This window comes from Ipomoea triloba, chromosome 5 (genome assembly GCF_003576645.1).
Source record: "Ipomoea triloba cultivar NCNSP0323 chromosome 5, ASM357664v1".
Classification (NCBI taxonomy): domain Eukaryota; kingdom Viridiplantae; phylum Streptophyta; class Magnoliopsida; order Solanales; family Convolvulaceae; genus Ipomoea; species Ipomoea triloba.
Window position 1 is genome coordinate 25,648,894 of NC_044920.1, and position 23,368 is coordinate 25,672,261.

The following is a 23,368-nucleotide window of genomic DNA, read 5'->3' on the forward strand; positions in this document are numbered from 1 at the left end:
ACGATACTCTTTCAACAGTGTATTACATTCTTAATAGCGGATCTTAATGAAAAGCTAGTTATATTTACTAGAAAATACTAATCATACTCTGATCTAAAATTCTACTCCTTCTCACAAAATTTTGATGGTGACATTTTCATTGAGACCCACAGGATAAAATAATTAATCATAAATTTGCCACAACATAAGGGAATACAAGTGAGGGAGTAGAAATATAGAGTACATGTAATAGAACTCGGCGACCCCATTACTTTATAGCCTTCATGGCAGTTAATTGTTAATGCTTGATTATGTTTTTTTGAATTGAAATTTTAAAATAATGATTTGAAATGCAATTAATTATTAAATTTAACTTGTTTTGGATGTCATACGGTAAATACCGACAGTACACAATGCAAGCTACGGTCAAGTTGGTTTGTGCTAGGGTACTTGGACTAAAACTTGTGGAAAGTGATATTAGACTCGCATGACGTGACAGTGAGTCAGAGGTTCCCGAGCTCTATTATTGTTATAAGAAACAACCAAAAGTCCCCCTCTAATGCATTTAATGTGGTATTTATAACATGGGTAAGAGACAAGTTCCAAGCCTTCGGCATGGCGGGCATGTGGAGCGCATGCACCGGTCCCTGGTCGAGCAGAGTTGGGACCGTACATGTGAGGCGAGATGTCCTCCACACCTCTTAGGCAAAGGCAATGCGATCAGATCGAGCTGAAGAGGTCGTCGGTGATGAGACCTTAGTGCGGGTTGCTCGAGAGGAAAACTCACCCCATCATAGACGATCGGGAAGTGTGCCTTTTCCGGTCCGACAAGGTTGGCCCGAATTGCGGTTGTGACACTCGATTTGTTCGACCGCTCGTACTGGTCCCGATCCTCGAAGAATGTTCCATATCAGAATTAAATAAATAATTTCATCAAAATTTATCCCGCTCCCTTAAATGTGGATACACACTCTAATTATTTTTCAATTATAGTTCATTGATTTAGTACGCTAGATAAGCCCAATAGCTTGTAGTTTATGGTTAGGGCTAACCTAATCAAAAACAAAAACAAAAAAGAAACAAAAGAATAAAACAAAACTATTTAACCCAAAGAAATAAGCTCAATAATCCTGCAGAACTAGTCCAAAACCTAATGGCCTGGCTCAATTAACCTCCCTTAATACATGTAAATATATAGCTTTGACTCTTCCACTGTGTGTCGGCAAGATGACAACCTTATGTATAGTATCTATCTTATTTATCTACAATATAATGTCCAAAGGTGGAGCTAAGTTCCCCAATATCTTTCCGACTAGCTTCAACAAACAACAACCAAGAATTTGGCTCCACATCCTCACATTATATGGGTGGGACATAGAAGAGTCTAGTCGAGGATCTCAAGAAAAACGTGCAAGACAAACACCATCATATCAAAAGACATTTTAAAAACATGTCTAGTAATTCAAAAGATATTTAATTTAAAAAACAAAAAGATTTCTTAAAAACAGGATTGATTTGGTTAAAGCACAACAAATCAACATTGGGGATTCAACTTATGACCTCTCACTTAGAAGGGTCAGAATTATGACATTTGACCACAAAGTCTTTAAGATAATAATAATGAATTTAAGTAAGAGTTACTTTTTTTTTTTTGAAAATAAGTACAAGTTACAATGTTTAGTGGTAAATACTAAATACGAATTTGAATTAAAATAAATAATTAGTTAATTAATTAAATTAAAAATAAATAAATATATAAACATATATATTCCCTCCGTCCCATTTTATGTGTCTGATTCAATTCAATTAACGAGACTTGACTAAAGTTATTTTTTCTTTAATTTTTCATAATGTTACGTTTAGTACTAGTATACAAAATTTATATATTTAAAAACTATATTAAAAATACTATTAAATACAAAAAATTAAATTTAAAAATAAATATAAACTACAAAAGAAACTAAGCAAAGAAAAAAGAATCAGTTTGACTAACGAATACATATATACACACATACATGTGTGTATATATATAAAGTTTTGTAATTACTAAACGATTTGAATCCAATAATAGGATAACAAAAGTAGGCAAACAAACACGGTAATGCTTATCAAAACCTATAATAAGGTGCAAAAATCCTAAACCAAACACTACTTAAGTTTCAGCACTCATGCACTTCAATTCAATCATTATTACAAACAAGCCGGTCATCTTAATTCAAAGGTATTTTTTAAACAGTGTATCGTATTATATGCTTCTCAAGTTATATATCAAAATTCACCGAAAGTAACACATCTTGGTCATTCTTGACATAAGGACCACTTCTCGATCAAACTGAGAAGTGGTACTTTCAAGGAGTTTTCATCGATCATATCTCTATGACCGAAAACAAAAACCAAAAAAAAAAACCTCTTTTCAAATATATAGTTGTTGACTAGTATATATGGAGATTTATGAAATGTCCAAGATCACAAGCACCCTTGATTGCTCTACAACCCCTTATCAAGAACATAGCAGTTCGGAGTCGAAGGAACACTAGATAGCAACAATAAAACATGGTAACGAGTAGGATTTCCATCCTCTAATATAATTACATTTAAACAACACTTTTAATGTTTAATTGTATGCATCTATTAATTGTTTAAATAATTACTCGGATCCGTACTAATTTATGGGCACACTACGAATGATAATAGTATCGATGGTAAGCCCTGGTCCAAATCCAAAAACCACGCCCCATTCCAAGCCCTCCCCAGTAGTCATCTGTTCATTTTTCTTGGATTTGTTTCTCACCTCATCTAATATGAACAACACACATGCGCTTGTTAAATTCCCATACTCCGAAAGAACATCCCTTGACGCTCGAAACCTTTCGGGTCCAAGCCCTAATCTCTCCTCCACACGATCCACAATTGCATTGCCGCCTGGGTGGAAAACCCAGAAAATTGAATTCCAATCCGAGATTCCATACGGCTCGAACGCCTTCACCAAACAATCCTCTACGTTTTCGGCAAGGACAGAAGGGACAGCCCTGCTACAATGGAAAGTAAGCCCCATCTCACGTAAGTGCAGTTTAAGGTGAGAATCAGTGTTGGGGACGATTGTTTGTGCACTCGAGACTAACTCAAACAATGGAGTTTCCAAATCAGGTCTTGGATCTGTCCCAACTATCATCGCCGCGGAACCATCGCCGAACAAACACTGGGCTAAAAGATTATCGTCTTGTTCAAGACTGGGTCCCCGGAATATATTTATCGTGATTTCTGAGCACACGACCAGAATCCGACCACCTTTGTTGCTCTCGGCGAGGTCCTTGGCTAGCCGGAGCATGGCGGCGCCGGCGTTACAACCTTGATGGTACATCATTAAGCGTTTGACGGATGAGTTTAGGCCCAGTAGCTTTGTGAGTCGGAAATCTGCACCCGGCATGTCAACGCCGCTGGTTGTACAGAACACTAAATGGGTTATTTCAGAAATGGGGCGACCCCATTCCTTTATAGCTTTCATGGCAGCTTCTTTGCCCAGCTTTGGAACTTCTGACACCAAAATGTCTTGCCTGGTGTTAAGGGAAGTTTCGTTGTATGTACACAAGCTGGGATTTTTCTGCAATAATTCTTCTGTTAAAACCAGGTGTCGTTTCCTAATCTTGCTCTTGTTGCCTGCAAACATTATAATAAAGAATGATTCAAAAATATAATGCTATTAAAGAAAAAAAAATGGAAATTAGCAATTAATTACATACAGATGCGTCTAAACTTTTCTTTATGTTCCAGCAAGTGTTGGCTATTTGTGATGCGGAAATAAAAGTCTGGATAGGTGGTTTGGTCAACCCAATTCGCCGGAGTTGCGGTTCCTATGGCCAAGATTTTGGCATAACCTTCAATTTCAAACCTCTTTGCCCTACGGCTCCAGGTATCAGTGAGGACAGTGACGGTAGTAGACATTTGTGTTTTGCGGAGTGATGATTTAAGGCTTCAATGTTTAGTGAGAAATGTGCTCTGCATGGTAATGGCTGCCTGCCATTTGCCAACGTTTTGGGGGTATTTTATAGTGGAAGATACATACTAATTATTTGGGCATGGAAGGGCGGGCGTCAAATGTATGAAAACCCATCACTAGCACAGACGCAGTGGCATAGTTTGGGGCCTGGCAGGGCACTGCTCCCAATGGTATTTTTAAGTGAAGAGGAAAATAGCATTTACTATCCAAAAGTGTTCACGGGAAAAATTTCACATTTGACCTAGCTGACAAAGGACCACAAGGAGGTAAATCAACTTAAATTATCCATAACTAATTGCCTCATCAAGTCAAAATGGCTAATATGTTGTTTCCCGTGAGAGTTATACTTATAACTTTATGATTATCAATTTAATAGTCTGACAAACTTGGTTGAAGTTGCCTTCCCACTGGCAGATCAAAGTTGTGTAATAATGTGCCTAAATTAGGTTTCTACTATATATTATCTATACTAGTCGTTTATGTGCAAAAACATATGCCAAATATAGTATGGCAAAGTGTTATAACAGTAATGGAAAAGATAACGAAAGTTATAACAGTAAGGGTATTTTGTCCAAAAAACTGTATAGTACAACTCTAAAGCACAATATACAAAATGATTAGCACTAAAAATGTGAACATAAATTAAGGATATAACTCTGTTTGAGACTTATTTTGTTTTTAGATATACGTTGGTACAACTGAATTGGGGGTGGGGTTCGAATCCACCAAGAATAAATGGAGATATTAGCTCACATGCACTAGATCCCACCGCACCCCTGGCACAAATCCACAATTAAGAGATAGATGCTTGTTTTTTTAGCTATAATATGGCATGCTAAAAAATCATAGCGCAATAATTCTTGAGTGTTACTTTTAAGGACGTAAAAAGTTTGTCAATTATCACAACAATAATTATAGTATTATACTACGGACTAGGGTCCACACAACATGGTATATAGATGTTATACAAATTTATTTTTAGTGAACTAATTAAATATTTATTTTATTGTACTACATGTTCATTTTTTTTAATATTCATTTTTAGTATATTACATTTTTTTTAATATACTACCTACACATAAACCTACAATATATTAAAAATAAACATTCAATATACCAAAGTTAAACATTTATCAAAATAAAATATTTCCTTTCTCACATTTCACAAATTTTATTGATAGAAGGCATAATTTATATTTTTCTTGTCATGCAATAAAGAAAATTTGGTGTCCAGGCCAGTGAGAAATCTCGAGGGTTCAATAGCACACAAGTTTTCAGCCTTATTTTCGTCTTACTTTGAATAACGCTAATTAACTTTAACTCGATCCAAATTAAAAGTGGACCCTACTAATGTACATGTGCTACAAAATAGTCACTTAAAATGTCATTTTATACCAATTTTTTTTTTACATACATAAGCTTTATGTGTGCTTAAGTGCACAATTTAATTTAAATCTCCAAACTAAATTGACTCAATTTAAGATTTTAAGGTTATAATATAGTTGTGTGAAATAAAAAAAAATGAATTATATAAAATAAAAGGAAAAAAAAAAGAAGAAAATTGGACGAGAAATGGTGACGAGTGGGGCATTATCCATTATATATATATATATATATAGGGTCAGGTTCAGGTGCGGTCATGCTCTCCCGTGCGGTTCACACCACTAAATGTTACGAAATACACCACTCAATGTTAAGAAACACACCACACAAATGTGCACTGTGGTGTGTTTCTTAACATTGAGTGGTGTGTGACTGCACGGCCGCAGGGGAGAGCACGGCCGCACCTGAACCAAAAAAAAAAAAAAAAATATATATATATATATATATATATATAGAGAGAGAGAGTTCTCTAATGTCTTTTCAACATAAAAAACAGTACAGTAATTTGGAAGTACCTGAAATTTAGAGGTGTATAACAGGGAGAGTGAGGTCCCCATCCTCACTGTATAGGAGTGCCACTTGCCAGGACCCTGCAAGGATTTCATAAAAAACGTGTTCCTTTTAAAAGTACTGAAGCAATCAATGAAAATATCTAAACCTTTACAAAAACAAAAAAAAAAAACAAAAAAAAAAAACCTTAATTTGGTCAGATTATATGTTTGAATTGTTTGTACACTTCTGGCAAGTTGATTAATTAGATGAACCTACATGAAAATATGTTGTTAACCACGGTAGTAGAACTCATATATACTAGCCCATCTACATTATTCAGATACTCTTTAAAGGGTATTACATTTTTAAGTGCGAATTTTAATGAAAAGTTAGTTACCCATAATCCATAGATACTATCCACTAGTGTCCAGTAGGTAAATTTTAAGTTGTAATTTTAGTCAATACAAAACCACAAGAAAATAAAATATCATAGATTGCTCATAGCTCGTTAAATAATTAAATAAGTTAATTCCAGAGATGATCTTTCAACTATTGATTTTTACCAATTTTTATTCTCGACTTTTAATTTTACACAAACGGCATTTCAATCATTATATCACTTATTCCCTTTCAATTCACTGTTAACATATTCTTGCATACCAAATAGTGTAATTTGAATTCCTACTTTATTCATACCTTATTCTTTTCCACCGAATTACAATTTAATTATCCCTAATTCGTTCATTCCAACCAAACGCCCTGTAAGAATTATGGGCAACTCCATCCCAGTTGGTCAAAAAGACTTAGTAACCATGCATAATAAGGCTTCAAGTTTAATTTAATGCCTTAGCTTGAGCTGATTAGTTATTAATAATTTAGGCTAATTTATCTATTTATGATCCTTATATTGAATATGATCACGTACAAAGTGAGTTTTACCTATAATGAACTTTAATTAGTGTAGCAAATATGAATTTTTTCGTAAATGAAAGAAAAATTAAGAATTATTTGTGTGTAAAAAGAATAAAGTTTACAAGCCAAAGTAGACCCTTAGCTTGTATGAAAAATGTAATTTCGTCACGGCATTGAAAATTGAGAAAGCGTGCAACTGAATAGTTGTACCGTCTACTTACATCCAAAAATCAAGCAATCAAAGAATTAATAAGTTTCAACAGGATAACATAAATTGGAATCTTATATGGAAGACCAGACTGCCCAACAGAATCAAGTTCTTTATGTGGCTTATAACTCATGGCCGCATTATGTGTAATGCCGAACGGAAACGGAGACATCTTACTGCTTCTGACTACTGCCACCTTTGCCGGGATGTCACTGAAGACATTGATCATGTGCTACGCAAATGCCCTGCAGCCATGGAGGTTTGGAAAGCTCTAATGCCACCTCAGGCCTTTGAGGGTGAAATTCAAATAGACTGCAAGTTGTGGATCATGAAAAATCTCAAGGTTCAAATAGACTGCAAGTTGTGGATCATGAAAAATCTCAAGGTCAGAGGTAGGAGAAAGTTGTGGATCATGAAAAATCTCAAGGTCAGAGGTAGGAGACACGGTTTTTTGGATTGGAGTGCAGCATTCAGCGGTAGGAGACACGGTTTTTTGGATTGGAGTGCAGCATTCAGCGTTATTTGTTGGCAACTCTGGAAATGGAGAAATTCAATGGTGTTTAGAAATGAAACTCTCCACAAAAACATAAAGGCTAACAAGATTAGAAATTACTGCATGGAAATCACAAAGCTCTCGATCGCAACCCGATATTCACTAGTCAACCTGGGGAACATAGAAGCTCTATCCTTCACTGGAACAAGCCGGAATCTGGCTGGATTGCCGTAAATGTTGATGGAAGCAGCAGACCAAGTAAGAAGAAGGCAGGCTGCGGCGGCATCCTGAGAAATCATTTGGGAGACAAGGCAGGCTGCGGCGGCATCCTGAGAAATCATTTGGGAGACTGGATTCTCTGCGGCGGCATCCTGAGAAATCATTTGGGAGACTGGATTCTTGGATTCCAACTTAATCTTGATCATTTGGGAGACTGGATTCTTGGATTCCAACTTAATCTTGAGGATTGTTCTGTGGATATTGCTGAAGCTTGGGCTGTTCTCATGGGCCTAAAGATCGCTTGGCAAAGAGCTTGCACAAACATCATCATACAAAGCGATTCTAAGAATGTGGTTAAATGGATTAACGACCCTCTTTTCGATGCTACGGGAGGCGGCACTTTAAACAATATTATTTTTGAGTGCAAAAGTTGGATGAAAAGGAGCTGGAATGTTAAATGTTGTCATGTTCTACGGGAACAAAACCAAGTCGCGGACTGGCTAGCGAGAAATCAAGGAGCTGATACCAATTTGGTTTTGCTAAACAAGTGCCCAAATGCTATTCTTGATGAGTTTGTCCGTAGAGATCGTATTGGGAGTCCGGTCACCCGTGGCGACTGATTTTGTTGTTCTGCTTTCTGGGGCGTTGCCCTTCCCTTTGTTCCAAAAAAAAAAAAAAAAAAGTTAAAAATAATCGGTACTGTATGCTAACATCGCATCATCAAAAAGCTCCCTTCGCATGATTCTTCTTTGATAATATGTTTTTTAAAAAATAGCTATCTTATTATCATGTCACTACTATTAAAGCCGCAATTCATGATACATCGTATATCGACAATTTATCTATTTCAAGAAAAACATAACACGCATCAACAATCTATCTATTTAAAGAAAAAAACATAACACCCAATTTACTTCAAGAAAAACATGTTACGAGTACAATCAAATTCATATATACTGGCCCAACAAAGCATCTAGAATGAGGTAAACTTACTGTGCGCACAAGTCATTTTGAGAGGTTGTTTCCACACTATTACGGCGAGACTCAATTTTTAATTTTTCTTCTCAAATTTTACTTACATGACCAACTAAACTGTCTTTATGTGGGCATAATTCAGAGAAACTCTTTGAGCAGTGCATATTACATGCTTCGTAATGTATATATCAAAGCTTTCGGTAGACAACATACATATACAGCTAGACTACTTTGTTTAATTTCTCTACTTGGTTAATTATTACAAAGAAGCAAATGTGACGACAAGATACAAGTTAGAAAAGAGGAGTATTGCTCAAAAAGAGTAATCAATCGCATGAATAAAGAATCATTCTCGTAATTGAACTATTTTAATTAGTGCATTGTAAACTTTTTTGACCTATTCACGACCAACATGTTAATCTTTAACAATATTGATGAAAAGTCATTTAAACGCTCATTCTCTAAAGACAGATAAATGAGGTAAATTGTATAATGCACGACTATCTCAATTGACCTAGTTTATGAAAGTGCAACTCTTAACAAAGCAAAATCTATTCCGACTAGCAAAGCAAAGGAGTTTGGCATGATCAATATAATATAAAACAAACATAATCATTTAAGGCTAAAACTTGTGTGAGACCGTCTCACGAATCCTTGTCCGTAAGACGGTTTATGTCAAGATGAAATGTAATACTTATACTAGCAAATATAATATTAAATTACGAATAAAATGTTTATTACTTATAAGGAAAAATATAATACTTTTCATTAAAAAAAGTAATACTTTTACACCAAAATGTATGGGCGTTTAGTTCAAGTGATATAAGATAACCAATGTTATATTTGTTTAGGAATATAAGATTTTCATGTTTGGTTCAAGTTATGCAATTTCTTTTGGAAATGTAATATAACATCCACATAAGGTTTTTAGCTATTGCAAGGAATGTGAGATACTCTTCAGTTTCTTAGGTATTCTCACATCCCCTTGGCTTATTGCTAATTTTGTCATTTTAATCTATTGCCTTAGTTAATTATTATTCAAGCTCTTAGTTAATTAATTTTAAATCATTCACTTGAAAATTGTACGATTGTCTTCTTATTTATTTTAATTTTGAAATTTATTAAAAGACATAAAAATAGGTTAATGGCCTGATATTCAAGTAAAATAATCATCATAAAAAAAAATAATAACTCTTCAACCAAATAAATTTATAATACACACTTCAATTTTAAACCAAACACATGAATCTAACATTTGTAACAATCTATCATTTCCTAAGGTAGTATAAGTATATAAGTATATTTTACATTTCTCTTACAAAATATTGCAATTTTTTCATATATATATATATATATATATATATATATATATAAAAGTAATAAACATTTTATTCATGATTTAGTATTACATTTGCTAGTATAAGTATTACTTTTTATATTGATCCAATCCGACCTGAATGGTAAAACGGGGCAAATTATGCTGTGGACCCAGGGTGGACCTGGGTCCAAAACTACGTCGTTTTTTTCTTTTTTCTTTTCTTTTTTTTTTAAAAAAAAATTAGTAAACATATTGCTAAATATAGAGTTGTCCAAAAATGTGTTAATGTAGAGGTTTCAAAGTGTGAATGTAGAGTATGGGAATCGTGAATGTAGAGTTGCCCAGAAATGTGTGAATGTGGAGGTTTCAAATTGTGAATATAGAGTATAGAAATCGTGAATGTAGAGTTATGCATGTGTGAATCTGTAATAGAGTTAAGAAGTTCTAGCAACTTGTAGCCCTGTAATGTGTGAATGTGAAGTTCTCAAGTTGTGAATATAGAGTATAGGACCTGCGAATATAGAGTTTTGAATGTGTGAATGCATAACAGTGGTAATATAGTTACTAAACATATAATCTTGTAATGTGTGAATGTGGAGTTTACAAAGTGTGAATGTAGAGTATCATATAATCCTATAATGTGTGAATTTGGAATTTACAAAGTGTGAATGTAGAGTATAATGTATGTGAATGTGGAGTTTACAAAGTGTGAATGTAGAGTACAGTATATGTGAATGTAGAGTATAGTGTATGTGAATTTAGACCCAGGTCCACCTTGCAAGGTGGACCTGGGTCCACGGCATAACAATTGGTAAAACGGTCTCCCATGCACAAATGTTATCCATTACTTAAATATAAAACACAATTATTCAAAAAATATATATATAAAGCACAATTATGATAAAATCAACCTAATTGGGCCAGGAGTTTGGCATTACGTGCGGACGACCTTTAGGCGGCCCTCCATGCATGCATCAAAGAGAACAATGACGCCAAACATTTTTGACTGAGAAATCTACTGGATCGAATTGGCATGATGTTGTAGGATACGTTTTTTTTTTTTTTTTTTTTTTTTTTTTTTTTTTTTTGTGAAATTCACAAGCACCAGTCATTAGGAGTGTTAATTGTTTCTCTCTATGGTAAGAAGATAGTCTAAAAAATCTCAAGAAAAATGGAGAAAATACAATACTCACGGAAGGTAAATAAAGAGGAAATTAACTTACGAAAGGTTAAGATAAACTTGAAAACAGCAAGGGAACGAAGATAGATGATATCGGGTAGGTGGAAAGCACGAGTCGAGTTGCCACTCTCTTTAAAATCTTATTTACTGCCTCTCGGGGTGCTAGGAGCGTTGCGGTCTGGGTTTCCCAGGATAAAACGTATTACAGTTCCAACGATTGAGCACTCAAACTTGAAACCCGACGAACGAGAACTCGGGATGAAACATAGGTGGCTTGAACGAAGTAAGAGCAGAGTTTCGAGGGAGAAAACAAGTGTTTTTGTGTGTGTTAATTCTGTAATGCCAAGAGTCATTCTCCTGAACCGACAAAGTGGAGGTGAATCGTAGGCTCGTCGCTGCGAGAGGTCACATCTGAGTTATGTGCGGAAGATCGAGCTGCGAGAACCAACCAATGTGGGACAAAGCTACTTAAGCTCTTCCTCACTAAAATTTCATCTCAAATGAGTCACTTTAACAACCAATTTCTCATTCACCCATTATCGATTTTGAGTGTACAATATATCGATCTCTTCGTCTAACTACGAAGACACCGAATCCACTTTAACCCGACCCAAATCGGATGTGGACCCCACTTATATTTGTACCAAAAAATGACGAATTAAAATGCCATTTTATTGCTATTTTTCCAACATCTATTTCAAACAAATCATTATTTAAAAAAATTGGTGAATTAAGTTAAGAGTTAATTCCAATTTTTATCATATATTTATAGGTGTCAGCCCACTTTTAGTCCTTTTTAATAAGAGCATCCACATTTGGTCCAAGTATTATTATGGCATGACCATTTTTGGTAATCCGTCAACAAAATCGTTAAAATGTCATTAAATACAAAGTCATTACGATCATTTTTTTTTATACAAAATGAGTTGACTTTATTATATTTTTATGTTTATTTTTTTTTGAAAAAATCTGTAATTGAAGACCAAAATGTCTTTGTATTTAACGGCGTTGATAGAGGACAAAAATAATCATGCCAAAATAATACTAGGACCAAATGTGAATGTTATGATAAAAAGGACTAAAAATAAACTGTCACGTATAAATCTATGACCAAAAATAGAATTAACTCTTAAATTAATTTTGGACCACTTACACTTAATTTAATTCAAAAATTTTATTTCCAACCAATAAATTATAAGCCTACTATTATAAAAAAAAAATAAAAAAAATTAGGCCGCGATATTTAGTACAGAGTAAAATTTGCCGTCTATAATAATAATAATTTATTTTCTAAAAGAAATTATTACTTTAGATAGTGTTTAGTGGAATGATATGTTGTCTATTTATTTATTTATTTATTTATGGTGTAATTTTAATTTTTTTTTTAATATTTCATATACGACTTCGGTTTTTGAACCAAACTGTTGCCAAATAGTAGGAAAATACCCACTTCATCACCATAATAACTCTATTCTTACTAATCTCATCATCATACTAATAAGTCTAACTCTGCTCGACCAGGGAGCGGTGTATGCGCTTCACGTGTTCGCCATGCTAAAGGCTCGGAACTTGTCTCTTACCCACGCTATAAATACTGCATTAAATGCATTAGATGGGGACTTTTGGCTGTTTCTTATAGCAATAATAAAGTTTGGGAACCTCTGACTCACAGTCGCGTCATCCGATAATCTAGCATTAACAATAATTAAACCTAAATAAAAGTAAATGAAATAAAGATTTAAAATTAAACTTGAAAGAAATTACATGAAGAGATGTAGTGAATCCGTACTAATTGATGGGCACACTACGAATGACAATAGTATCAATGGTAAGCCCTGGTCCAAAGCCTAAAACCACACCCCATTCCAAGCCCTCCCCAGTAGTCATCTGTTCATCTTTCTTTGATTTCTTTCTCACCTCATCTAATATGAACAACACACATGCGCTTGTTAAATTCCCATACTCCGAAAGAACATCTCTTGAAGCTCGAAGCTTTTCTGGTGCAAGCCCTAATGTCTCCTCCACACCATCCACAATTGCATTGCCGCCCGGGTGGAGAACCCAGAAGATGGAATTCCAATCCGAGATTCCATACGGCTCGAACGCCTTCACCAAACAATCCTCAACATTTTGGGTAATGAAAGTAGGGACAGCCTTGCTACAATGGAATGTAAGCCCCATCTCTCGCACGTGCAGTTTAAGGTGCGATCGTTTGTGCGGCTGAGATCAACTCAAACAATGGAGTTTCAAGGCCGGGCCTCGGGTCTGTCCCAACAATGAGGGCGGCCGAGCCATCCCCGAATAAGCATTGCGCCAAAAGATTATCTTCTTGTTGTAGACTTGGCCCGCGAAATACACTTAACATCACTTCCGAGCACACCACTAAAACGCGAGCGCCTTTATTGTTCTCGGCGACATCTTTGGCTAGCCGGAGCATGGCGGCGCCGGCGTTACAGCCTTGCTGGTACATCATTAAGCGTTTGACGGATGAGTTAAGGCCCAGTAGCTTTGTGAGTTGGAAATCTGCACCGGGCATGTCAACGCCGCTGGTTGTACAGAACACTAAATGGGTTATTTCAGAAATGGGGCGACCCCATTCCTTCATAGCTTTCATGGCAGCTTCTTTGCCCAGCTTAGGAACTTCAGACACCAAAATGTCTTGCCTGGTGCTATTCCCATCCGTTCAAAAAAAAAAAACAAAACAATATAATGCTATTAAAGAAAAATAGAAGAAAAATATAATCTTATGTGCAAATTAAAGATGTATTTACAGATGCGTCTAAACTTTTCTTTATGTTCCAGCAAGTGTTGGCTATTTGTGATGCGGAAATAAAAGTCTGGATACGTGGCTTGGTCAACCCAATTCGCCGGAGTTGCGGTCCCTATGGCCAAGATTTTGGCATAACCTTCAATTTCAAACCTCTTTGCCCTACGGCTCCAGGTATCAGTGAGGATAGTGACGGCAGTAGACATTTTTGTTTTGCGGATCGGAGTGATGATTTAAGGCTTCACTGTTTAGTGAGAAATGCGCTTTGCATGATAATGGTTGCCTGCTATTTGCCAACCTTTTATAGTGGAAGATACAAATTATTTGGGCATGGAATTGAAGGGCGTCACATGTATGAAAACCCATCACTAGCACGTACATACGCAGTGGCACAGTTTGGGGCCGGGCAGGGCACTGCTCCCAATTAGGAGGGAAACGGATCCGGGGTCTGTGTTAGTCTAAGTTATTCATAACAAGTTAGCTAAAGCAAGGATACTAATAGATCACTTCAGTTGCATTGGAAATCAAACATATAACTTTATAAAAAAAAAATACAGTACACAATTTGGAAGCACATGAAATTGTGAGCTGTATAACAGGGAGAGTACTGATGTGACTCATGTGATTGATGTCCCACCCTCACATGCAGTACCCTGCAAGGATTTCAATAAAAACGCGTTACGTTAAAAGTACTGAAGCAACCAATGAAAATATCTTAATCTTTTCAAAAAATAAATCTTACTCTTTAAATTTTAATCTTTGATATAACAGACTCTCATAAGCTAAGCTACTTTATTCATGTGGTCTTATCTATATCAAAATTTTGTGTGTTGAAATAAAAATTGAAAGTAAAAAATAAGAGTACACATAATATTTTTCTATCTTGAATTGTTTGTATACTTTTGGTGACACGTTGATTAGATCAACCTATCACACATGAAAATATATCTTGTTTTTTTTTATAGCAAAATATCTTGTATGTTAACCACTGTAGTAGAACTTATATATACTAGCCCACTCACATTATTCAGGATATTCTTTAAACAGTGTATGTATTAGATTCTTAAAAGCGGATCTTTATGAAAAGCTAGTTACACATATTTACTATCCAATGGTGTTTAGTAGGTAAACTTTAACTTGTGACTCTAGTTAGTAAACTATCATATATAGATTGCTCATAGCGCGCTAACCAATTAAAACTAAGAATGTAAATCCACATCAACTTAGTTGTATTTACGATGCATGGCCATTTTGTTAGAGTATAATTTAAAAATATTAAATGCTCAAAATATACTAAATAAAAAAATTAATATTTTTTTTACATTAAATAGAATTACAATTACAAATTATTAAAAACTTATTTGTAAACTACATTTTGAGTAGTACTAAAAAAAACCTCTAGGTTCCTCACAAATTAAAAACTATTTAATAACCTAGAGGCCGACTGCAAATTTTGCCTGAGATTTGATCTTGACTCTCAATGAAAGCACCAATGACAGTAATAATGTTACCAGAGTAATATTCAGATAAGTAAAGTACAATTGTCTCTGTACAAGAATGCTTGCCCCCCCCCCCCACCATCCCCCCATTTATACTATATTCAATAGCTCTTTTGCTGAGTGTAACGGACTCATAATGCCGGGTAATAATGGTGGGAGCCGTTGGAGTAATGGTGGACAGGTGGAGTTATGGTTTGAGGGCTATGTGCATGGGCTAAGCGAGGACTTTCAATGGTCACTGTTGTTTGCAGATGCTATGTGTAAGAGGTTTGGCGACAGTGGGGTTTCTCTAATGGAAGATTTTACATCCTATAAGTAGTAGGGTGGGGTAGATGATTTCATTGATTGTTATGAAGAGCTTAAAAGTCCCTTATTACAACCCCATCCCTACTTGACTAAAAACTACTTTATGAAAATTTATATTGCTAGGCTGAAACAGAACCTTAGATGCTTTGTTAGAACTGTCGAGCCAAGAAGTTTGGGGGATACTATCTGGTTTGCCACGCAGTATGAGAAAGGATTGAAAGTCAATGAGAGTCCTAAGCTACCAAACTAAAATTCTAAACCTTCCCAACCGACCAAGGCCTTTAGCGCCAATTCAAATAACTCTGCATGTTTCCCTCACCAAGACCCCAAAAACCTCCTCCCTAACCCAAAGTGCAAGCTCCAAAGCCCTTGATATTGCCCAATTTAAGAATCGGCTAAGAGAGCAAAAGAGATGTTTTAAATATTTTGACCCTTAGTAGTTAGATCACAAATGCAGGGGCCCTACTTTGAATACTCCATCTGTCTCATTTTATGTATCATACTTACTATTCATTGGCGGTCAAACCAACTCTTTTTTCTGTGTTTATTTTCTTTAGTATTTTTGTACTTATTTTTAATTTTTTTTTTGTGTTTAATAGTATTTTTAGTGTAGTTTCTAAATATATAAATTTTGTATACTGAGAAAAATTGAATTAAAAATTACTTCAGTCAAGCCTTGTTAACCGAACGAACGAGACACAAAATGAGATAGAGGGGGTATTATAGAAGATTAGAAGAGCCATGAGATAAGAGGATACGGGGCAGGAATCTGAAGGTGCTGAGGTATCTCTTTGTGCTGTAGTAGGGGGGAAGGCTTGAATATTATCAAGTTCCTAGGGACTATACAAAGGCAGCAAGTGGCTATTCTGGTCGACAGTGAGACTACAAGCAGCTTTCTAGATCCCAAACTATTGTGCCAATTAATGAAGGAACTTGAGAAGGCTAAACCAGTGATTGTGATAGTAGCCACTAGCCAATGGTGAAAAGGTAGTGAGTGATTTAGTTTGTCAAGGTATCGGTTGGCAAATTCAACATGAAAACTTTAAGAAGGATTTCCACCTAATGGGCAATTGAGTCAGAGCTCAGGTGACAATGACTCTACCATTACTATAAACCGATCAATTGTTGAATTCCAAGGAGTAGCTCAAGTGGCAAAAGAGCTTCTTTATGGTAAGAACTCAGGTTGAGTAAACCCTCGGACCATTAAACAGACGGGAAAAGACCTGAAAAATTTCGTTGAACTGTTGAAGCATGTTTTATACCCCGTAGTATATTTGATCTAAAATAACAGTAACAAAGGATTAGACATTTGGTTCCATCAGTATTCAGTATTATTAACCAAAAAACGAAAGCCTCTATATTACAATTATCATCAATTGAAGAGCATTCATTGAAATTAAAGTGAAAACAATGCTGTTTGGGCTTCTACATTTCTACTATCTGATGCGACAAACAAGAATATATTATATATTTTCATTATGATCCACAGAAAAATGTCTACATTAAAAATTTGTAAAAGAATAAAAGTTGGAAATATAAGATGGAAGTCCACAGAGTATTTTCTTTTTCATATATCAGAGATTTGCTTAAGGAATCCTATTCCTTCCGGAAACCGCGCAGCTTCTACTTCTGGGATAAGCAACCGGAACCACCTTAATATCTCCGAAATCACACGGCTTGTCCTCGTCAATCCTCCCGACAGCCACGCTGTGGCTACGCGGCAACACGTTCCGCATTCCTCCTCCTCCGGCGGCAGATGAACCACTCCTCAACGACGGCTGCTGCCGGCGCCGGAGAATTTCCGCCTCCACCTTCCCCCCGAGGCTTTTCGTGGAAGCGATCCTAATAAGCTCTCTCATGTCCTCTTCCACACTTGACGCCGATGACGCCACGCTAAAGCTCCTAGGCAGGGAGTAAATATGCGGCGCCGGACCGCCGACCACATCCACCGCGCCGGACCCGAATTTCCCGGAGCAATCCGACAAGCTCCGGATGTAGAAATCTCTGGCTCTCATCAAAACTCTAATAGGCGCTTTAATGCGCCTACTGAATTTGCTCTCTGTCTTAGCCTTTGCGCTCATCATCATCTTCAATTCAACATTTGCATTATTGGCAAGTAGAATATGTATGCATATTTATATCAATTAATGGTATATTATATATTATAATAAACAATTTTGATTTAGGTAATCATTTTCTGGGTGAAATTGACTTTGTCATCTTAACAGACAAAGACTATAAAGTGAAATCAATTTAAAATTTTCATATTTAACTTGTTCATTCTTAATTGGCACACAAATTAAGAATGTCTAAATAATTTATATGGAGAGTTACACTTAAAACCTTATAAAGTTATTTGATCAATTTAATTGGAGTTGTCTCAATTATAATTAATAATGAAGACGTGAAAAGTGGTTTTAGATTTATGACTAAATAAATGAATATATTAATGTTAATATGAAAATGATGGGGTTGACTGTGATGATTTGATAGACTTGAGAAAGGATTTACATATGGCTTATAATCTACGATGAGGAATTTGTCAAAAATGAGCTGATTAAATTAATATATTTTTAAATTTTAATAAACTATAAACCCATTTTTTAATCAAAAATAAATAATCCTTTTTTATATTCTATTAAAAAACTATATAAGGGTGGAAAATAGTGTGTCTCTATGTTGAATTTCATTGCTTTACTAGTTATTTATAATGAGTTTCCGGCATGCATGGCGCCAAATGCATATGAGTAATTAGTTTGTATTCGGGTCCCCTTTAGATCCAAAAAAACGATATGCTATAAACTTGTTCTATTTAATGAATTTATAACTTTATTACAACCCAACATAGGCTTCGAAAGAAAACTTAACATAATGAAAACATTTCTTATATAATTCATGCAGTAAAATTAAAATTATACGCTCAATGTATATTAAATACGCTCTTTTAATTGTAATTTTTTTTTTTTGAAAATAAACGTAGCTATTCCATTAATTCATAACATAAAACGTTTACATCAATGATTAATGAAATGGTAAACCATTCCTTACAGTCAGACATAGAAACAACTTTTCTAACTATGCTATAGAAAACTTGAATCGCAGACTGTTACATAACTAGGAAGCTATGTTCCTTCAAGGAGCTTAAAGCTTCATCAAAGATTTGGGTCTTCATCATCATTCTTTTTTGCTCGCCCAGGATAAGATCAACACTTGCCGAAACCAAACTAAACGATTTATGCTAATGATAATGAAAAGCTCGTGAAAGTAATGAGAGGAAAAAGCCCGTGAAAGTAACGAGAGGAAAACATAATAATAGAGAAAATAAAAAGTGGTAAAGCCAAAATAGGGTTGGGAGTTCAAGACTACCAACACAAACCCCAATACCTACCTACTATTATTTTATTCAAAGGGAAAGAAAACGGAAGAAGAAGATCTGTGGCGGTGGTCGGAGGCGGACGGAACTGCGACGGTGATCGGGGCGGAAGAAGAGCGAGAATAAACGTAGAAGGTGACCAAAACCGCCGGCTCAAAGCTCCATTAGAGCTCCGGCCAGAGGCCGGCGGTGGAAGCCGAAGTTGAGCAGCAGAGAAAAGCTTTTTGTTTTAGAGAGAAAAGGGATGCAACATTAGGGTTTACACACGACCTTTTGGATTGATTCCTAATTGTTTTAAAAAAAAAAGGATTTTAATTGTAATTTTTAGTCAGCGAGATTTTTTTTTGAGCAAAAGTATTGCTATCATTAGGATATGGTAATGTTATTATGGGAAACCCTTTCCTCACGTATGTCATAAAAGTTCGAGTTCTGATCACTTTCAAAATTCTTAAAATTAATTAAAATTTACAACTACCAGTGAAAGTGATTAGTAGTTACAACCACTTTTTCTAGTGATTGAAACATTTAGTTGCTGCATAATGATCGGGATGGACCCTAACTGAGAAGATATGTTCAAGTTCATTCATATTAAATGAGTTAATTCCATTTTTGGTCATAGATTTATAGGTGACAATCCATTTTAGTCTTTTTTTATTAGAACATCCACTTTTAATTTGGTCATAGTATTATTGTGGCATGACCAATTTTGGTCATTTATCAACAAATCAGTTTAAATATCGTTAAATATAATGACATTTCGGTCTTCAATTATGAATGTTTTCAAAAAAATAAACATAAAAAATATAGCGGTTCAACATACTTTGTATAAAAGAGATTGAAATGTCTTTGTATTTAACGATATTTCAACGATTTTGTTGCTGGAGGACCAAAATTGGTCATGCCACAATAATACTAGGACCAAAAGTGAATATTGTAATAAAAAAGGACTAAAGCTAGATTGTCACCTATAAATCTATGACCAAAAATAGAATTAACCCTATTCAATTTAATTTGATACCATTTAAAAAAAGGGTGTGACTAAGGTAGCAGTCTTGTGAAGGAACCGAAAACTTTGAGTTATGTGAACGGGTGAAAATGAAGTATTGACTCTTGACAGGAAGTTGGCAGTCAATTATTTGAAAATTGAAAGTTGAAGACAATCATTATTACGTAGAGCATCCAAAAACATATAAATATATTATTTTAACTTATAATAAAATACATTATCTTATCTAAAAAAATTTATTATTATAACACATAAAGTACATTATATATTATTCTAACACATAAAATACATTATCTTACCCATAAATTTCATTATTCTAACACATAAATTAAAATAAATTGTTCTAACTCATAAAATACATTATCTTACCACAAAATATTCAATATTCTAACACACACCTAGAGCAAGAATTTATTTATTTTTTAATATAAAAATAACATTGTTTTGGATCGTGGTCTACACAATAATTTTCCGTCAAGAGTGGGTTTGGGTTTTCATGAGCCTATCCATACCGGAACCTAAACCCACAAACCTGATGAGTTTTGGGTTAATCATTATATTATTCCATTGACTATAATATACACAGATGCGTAAATCATGTATAAAATGTATATTTTTTATATACTAAATGCATATTTTTAATATATTAAATGTATATTAATGTATTTTTTTTTAATTATACTAACTCTATTACAATGCAGTATCTGTTCATAACTACAATCTCAACCTATTGAAGCACAAGAATCAGTATAATATCAAATAGTATACATTTAGTATATAAAAAAAATGTATATTTTATTTATGATCCACACAACTGGATCATGCACAGAAATATTTAACGTTTTGGGTAGTTGGGGTTTTTGAGTTTTTGGGCGTTGTTTGCAAGTCCAGTGCCTTGTGTATCTTTTAGAATGGGTGATATCCATGGACCTCACCTTGTGCAAAAGTTCCACTTTCATGGTTTTGATTTGGCAATTTGTGGTTTTCTTTCTATTGGATGTATCTTTTAGAATGGATGATTTGGCAATGTGTATCTTTCGTGAGAAGTGACTTGAAATATTCCTTAACCTTGATATACTTTTAGCATTAGTATTTAACAACAAGCTGGAATAGCTCAGTTGGTTAGAGCGTGTGGCTGTTAACCACAAGGTCGGAGGTTCAAGCCCTCCTTCTAGCGACTAATACTTTATTTTTTACACGCCAAAGTGGTCCAGTGGCCTGGGGGTTGGAACTTGGAAGTTGGTTAAAGTCAGAAAGGTCCATTAATGCAACGTGCTCACCCAGAAATTCAACGTCCATTATTGAAGTGCGTGCCAACATAAACATCCACGACGCAAAACATGTGGCCTGCTTGCAACTGTTTCACATAATTGATCCATGTTAATTCATAACGTTTCATTTACATTATTGTTTATAAACAATTAACTTTAATTTGCATATTATTCTAATTTTTTAAAGATTTTTTCATGGATTATTGTGATTTTAGTCTTAGTTGCGGTTATTAGTGAGACTATTTATTCTTGAAAAATTCATTAATGTCTATCATCTACAATGTCATCTTTGGTAATTTTTTTTTTCAATTTTCCTTATTAAAATTTTCAATACACATCTTTGGGCATCACCCTTATATGTTTTAGTGTTATACAGAACTTGTTTGTGGTAAAGATCTACATATTTGTCAACAAGAATGATTCATATCACTCGCATCCCAAGCGTTTGCCTAAATAGTTACATAATAATAACTTGTGCCTATAAATTCATGGGTATGCTGCAAGCATGCACTCAAAAGGTATCCTTAACTCAATCCTAGCTAGTATAGTTAATATTTGACATATCAGAGACTATATTATCAGTATTAAATGTAACATTTATATATAACAAATCCTGAATTGTTATCATTATTTGGGTTTTTAGTATTAACAAAATTTTGTATCAAATGACTTGAATTGTATAAAAATTCGATGATATATTCCCGTTATTGAGAATCACATTCTCTCTACTTCATTAAAATTTTAAAAATCCGCAAACCCTAATTAAGTAATACTCGCACAAAAAAAATACTTATGTGACTTCATGCAAGCAAGTTGCATAATAAGTTTGAGGTGTTCAAATATCTGGTGGATTTAAATATAATAAATTAGAGTTTGATGGAGTTAATATTCTATACATTACAGCTATTGAAAGACGAATTTGCATTGCTCAACAACGTAACCTCCAATGATATTTAAAATGTAAATTTGAATAAAAATTAAATAAATATAAGTACTACAGTAATTAACAATTATTAAGAATAATTAGGCTTTTTAAAAACTACTCATATTAATAACCTTTTTCATTTTCAGCTTATTAATGTAAGTATAAATATAATATAAACATAAATGTGCAGTCTAACTATAAGCTTAGACTTTTAGTTGGGTGGAGCACATAATTCAATTTGGTATCAAAGCCATACAAAATGTCATGGGTTTGAATAAAAGCTGTTTACCAAATACTTATACGTAGTACTAGTTATTTCAGTATTTGATTAGCCAAACAAATTAAAATTGGTCAAACAAGTTAAACTTAGATACCTTTAATTAATTTGGACCTCTTACAGTTATATGTATATATATGTCTATGAGATAAAAATGCATAAGCTGAAGAATTCACATTATTAATAGGATTTGGAGGAACATATATTACAACCCAATAATAACAAATTTAGGGATAACAATTTATATATATATCTTTATCAAGTGATGAGTATATATCCTGCTCTCACCAATCCTGCATGCGTTGACTTTGGATGTAAAAGTTCCATCCATGGGTGGTTATGAGTTTTGTTTGTATTTTAAAATTATGATAGCTATTCTACGTGATGACGGTAAATTATATCATGAATTGTGAATTAGTGATATAATTCATAATATTGTAGGTTTATTAAAAACTTAGATATATCAAATATGAGTTTATGCTCATCATTATTACAATATTGTAGGTTCATAAAAATGTGTCAATTTGCTAATTATCACTTAAACATATTATGCTCTATTTTTTAATAAATAAAACCAATGTTACAAATATATTACTAAAAATAATATTTCATTAAGATCTTTTAAATAACACTTATGGTGAAATTAATATCAAGATCATATAATTATAATCAGAAATGTTTAACTTAAGGTGAAACAAGGCAAAGAGACTTGCTATATCAAACAATATTACTTCAAGAGTACGACAATGCTTAGGTGAATACCAAAAAAAAAAAAAAAAAAAAAAAAA

The 23,368-nt window shown here is 34.2% G+C and overlaps 2 protein-coding genes, 1 non-coding gene and 1 pseudogene across 3 annotated transcripts; 1 reads left to right on the forward strand and 3 right to left on the reverse strand.

The window, feature by feature from the left end:
- Positions 1–2,503: 2,503 nt before the first annotated feature.
- On the reverse strand, positions 2,504–4,116 carry LOC116019218 (chalcone synthase B). Its single transcript, XM_031259364.1, has 2 exons — positions 3,720–4,116; positions 2,504–3,636 (listed from the first exon to the last, which is right to left on the reverse strand). The coding sequence occupies exons 1-2, from the start codon at positions 3,919–3,921 to the stop codon at positions 2,642–2,644; spliced, it is 1,197 nt and encodes a 398-aa protein (XP_031115224.1). The 5' UTR covers positions 3,922–4,116; the 3' UTR covers positions 2,504–2,641.
- Positions 4,117–12,875: 8,759 nt separating this feature from the next.
- Positions 12,876–14,374, reverse strand: LOC116019100 (annotated as a pseudogene).
- Positions 14,375–17,172: 2,798 nt separating this feature from the next.
- LOC116019101 lies at positions 17,173–17,814 on the reverse strand. Its single transcript, XM_031259194.1, has one exon. It carries the CDS (start codon positions 17,810–17,812, stop codon positions 17,315–17,317), a length of 498 nt encoding a protein of 165 aa, XP_031115054.1. The 5' UTR covers positions 17,813–17,814; the 3' UTR covers positions 17,173–17,314.
- A 3,396-nt stretch (positions 17,815–21,210) lies between these two features.
- On the forward strand, positions 21,211–21,284 carry TRNAN-GUU. The gene has a single exon. It is a non-coding gene; the product is annotated as a tRNA-Asn (tRNA).
- Positions 21,285–23,368: the final 2,084 nt, after the last annotated feature.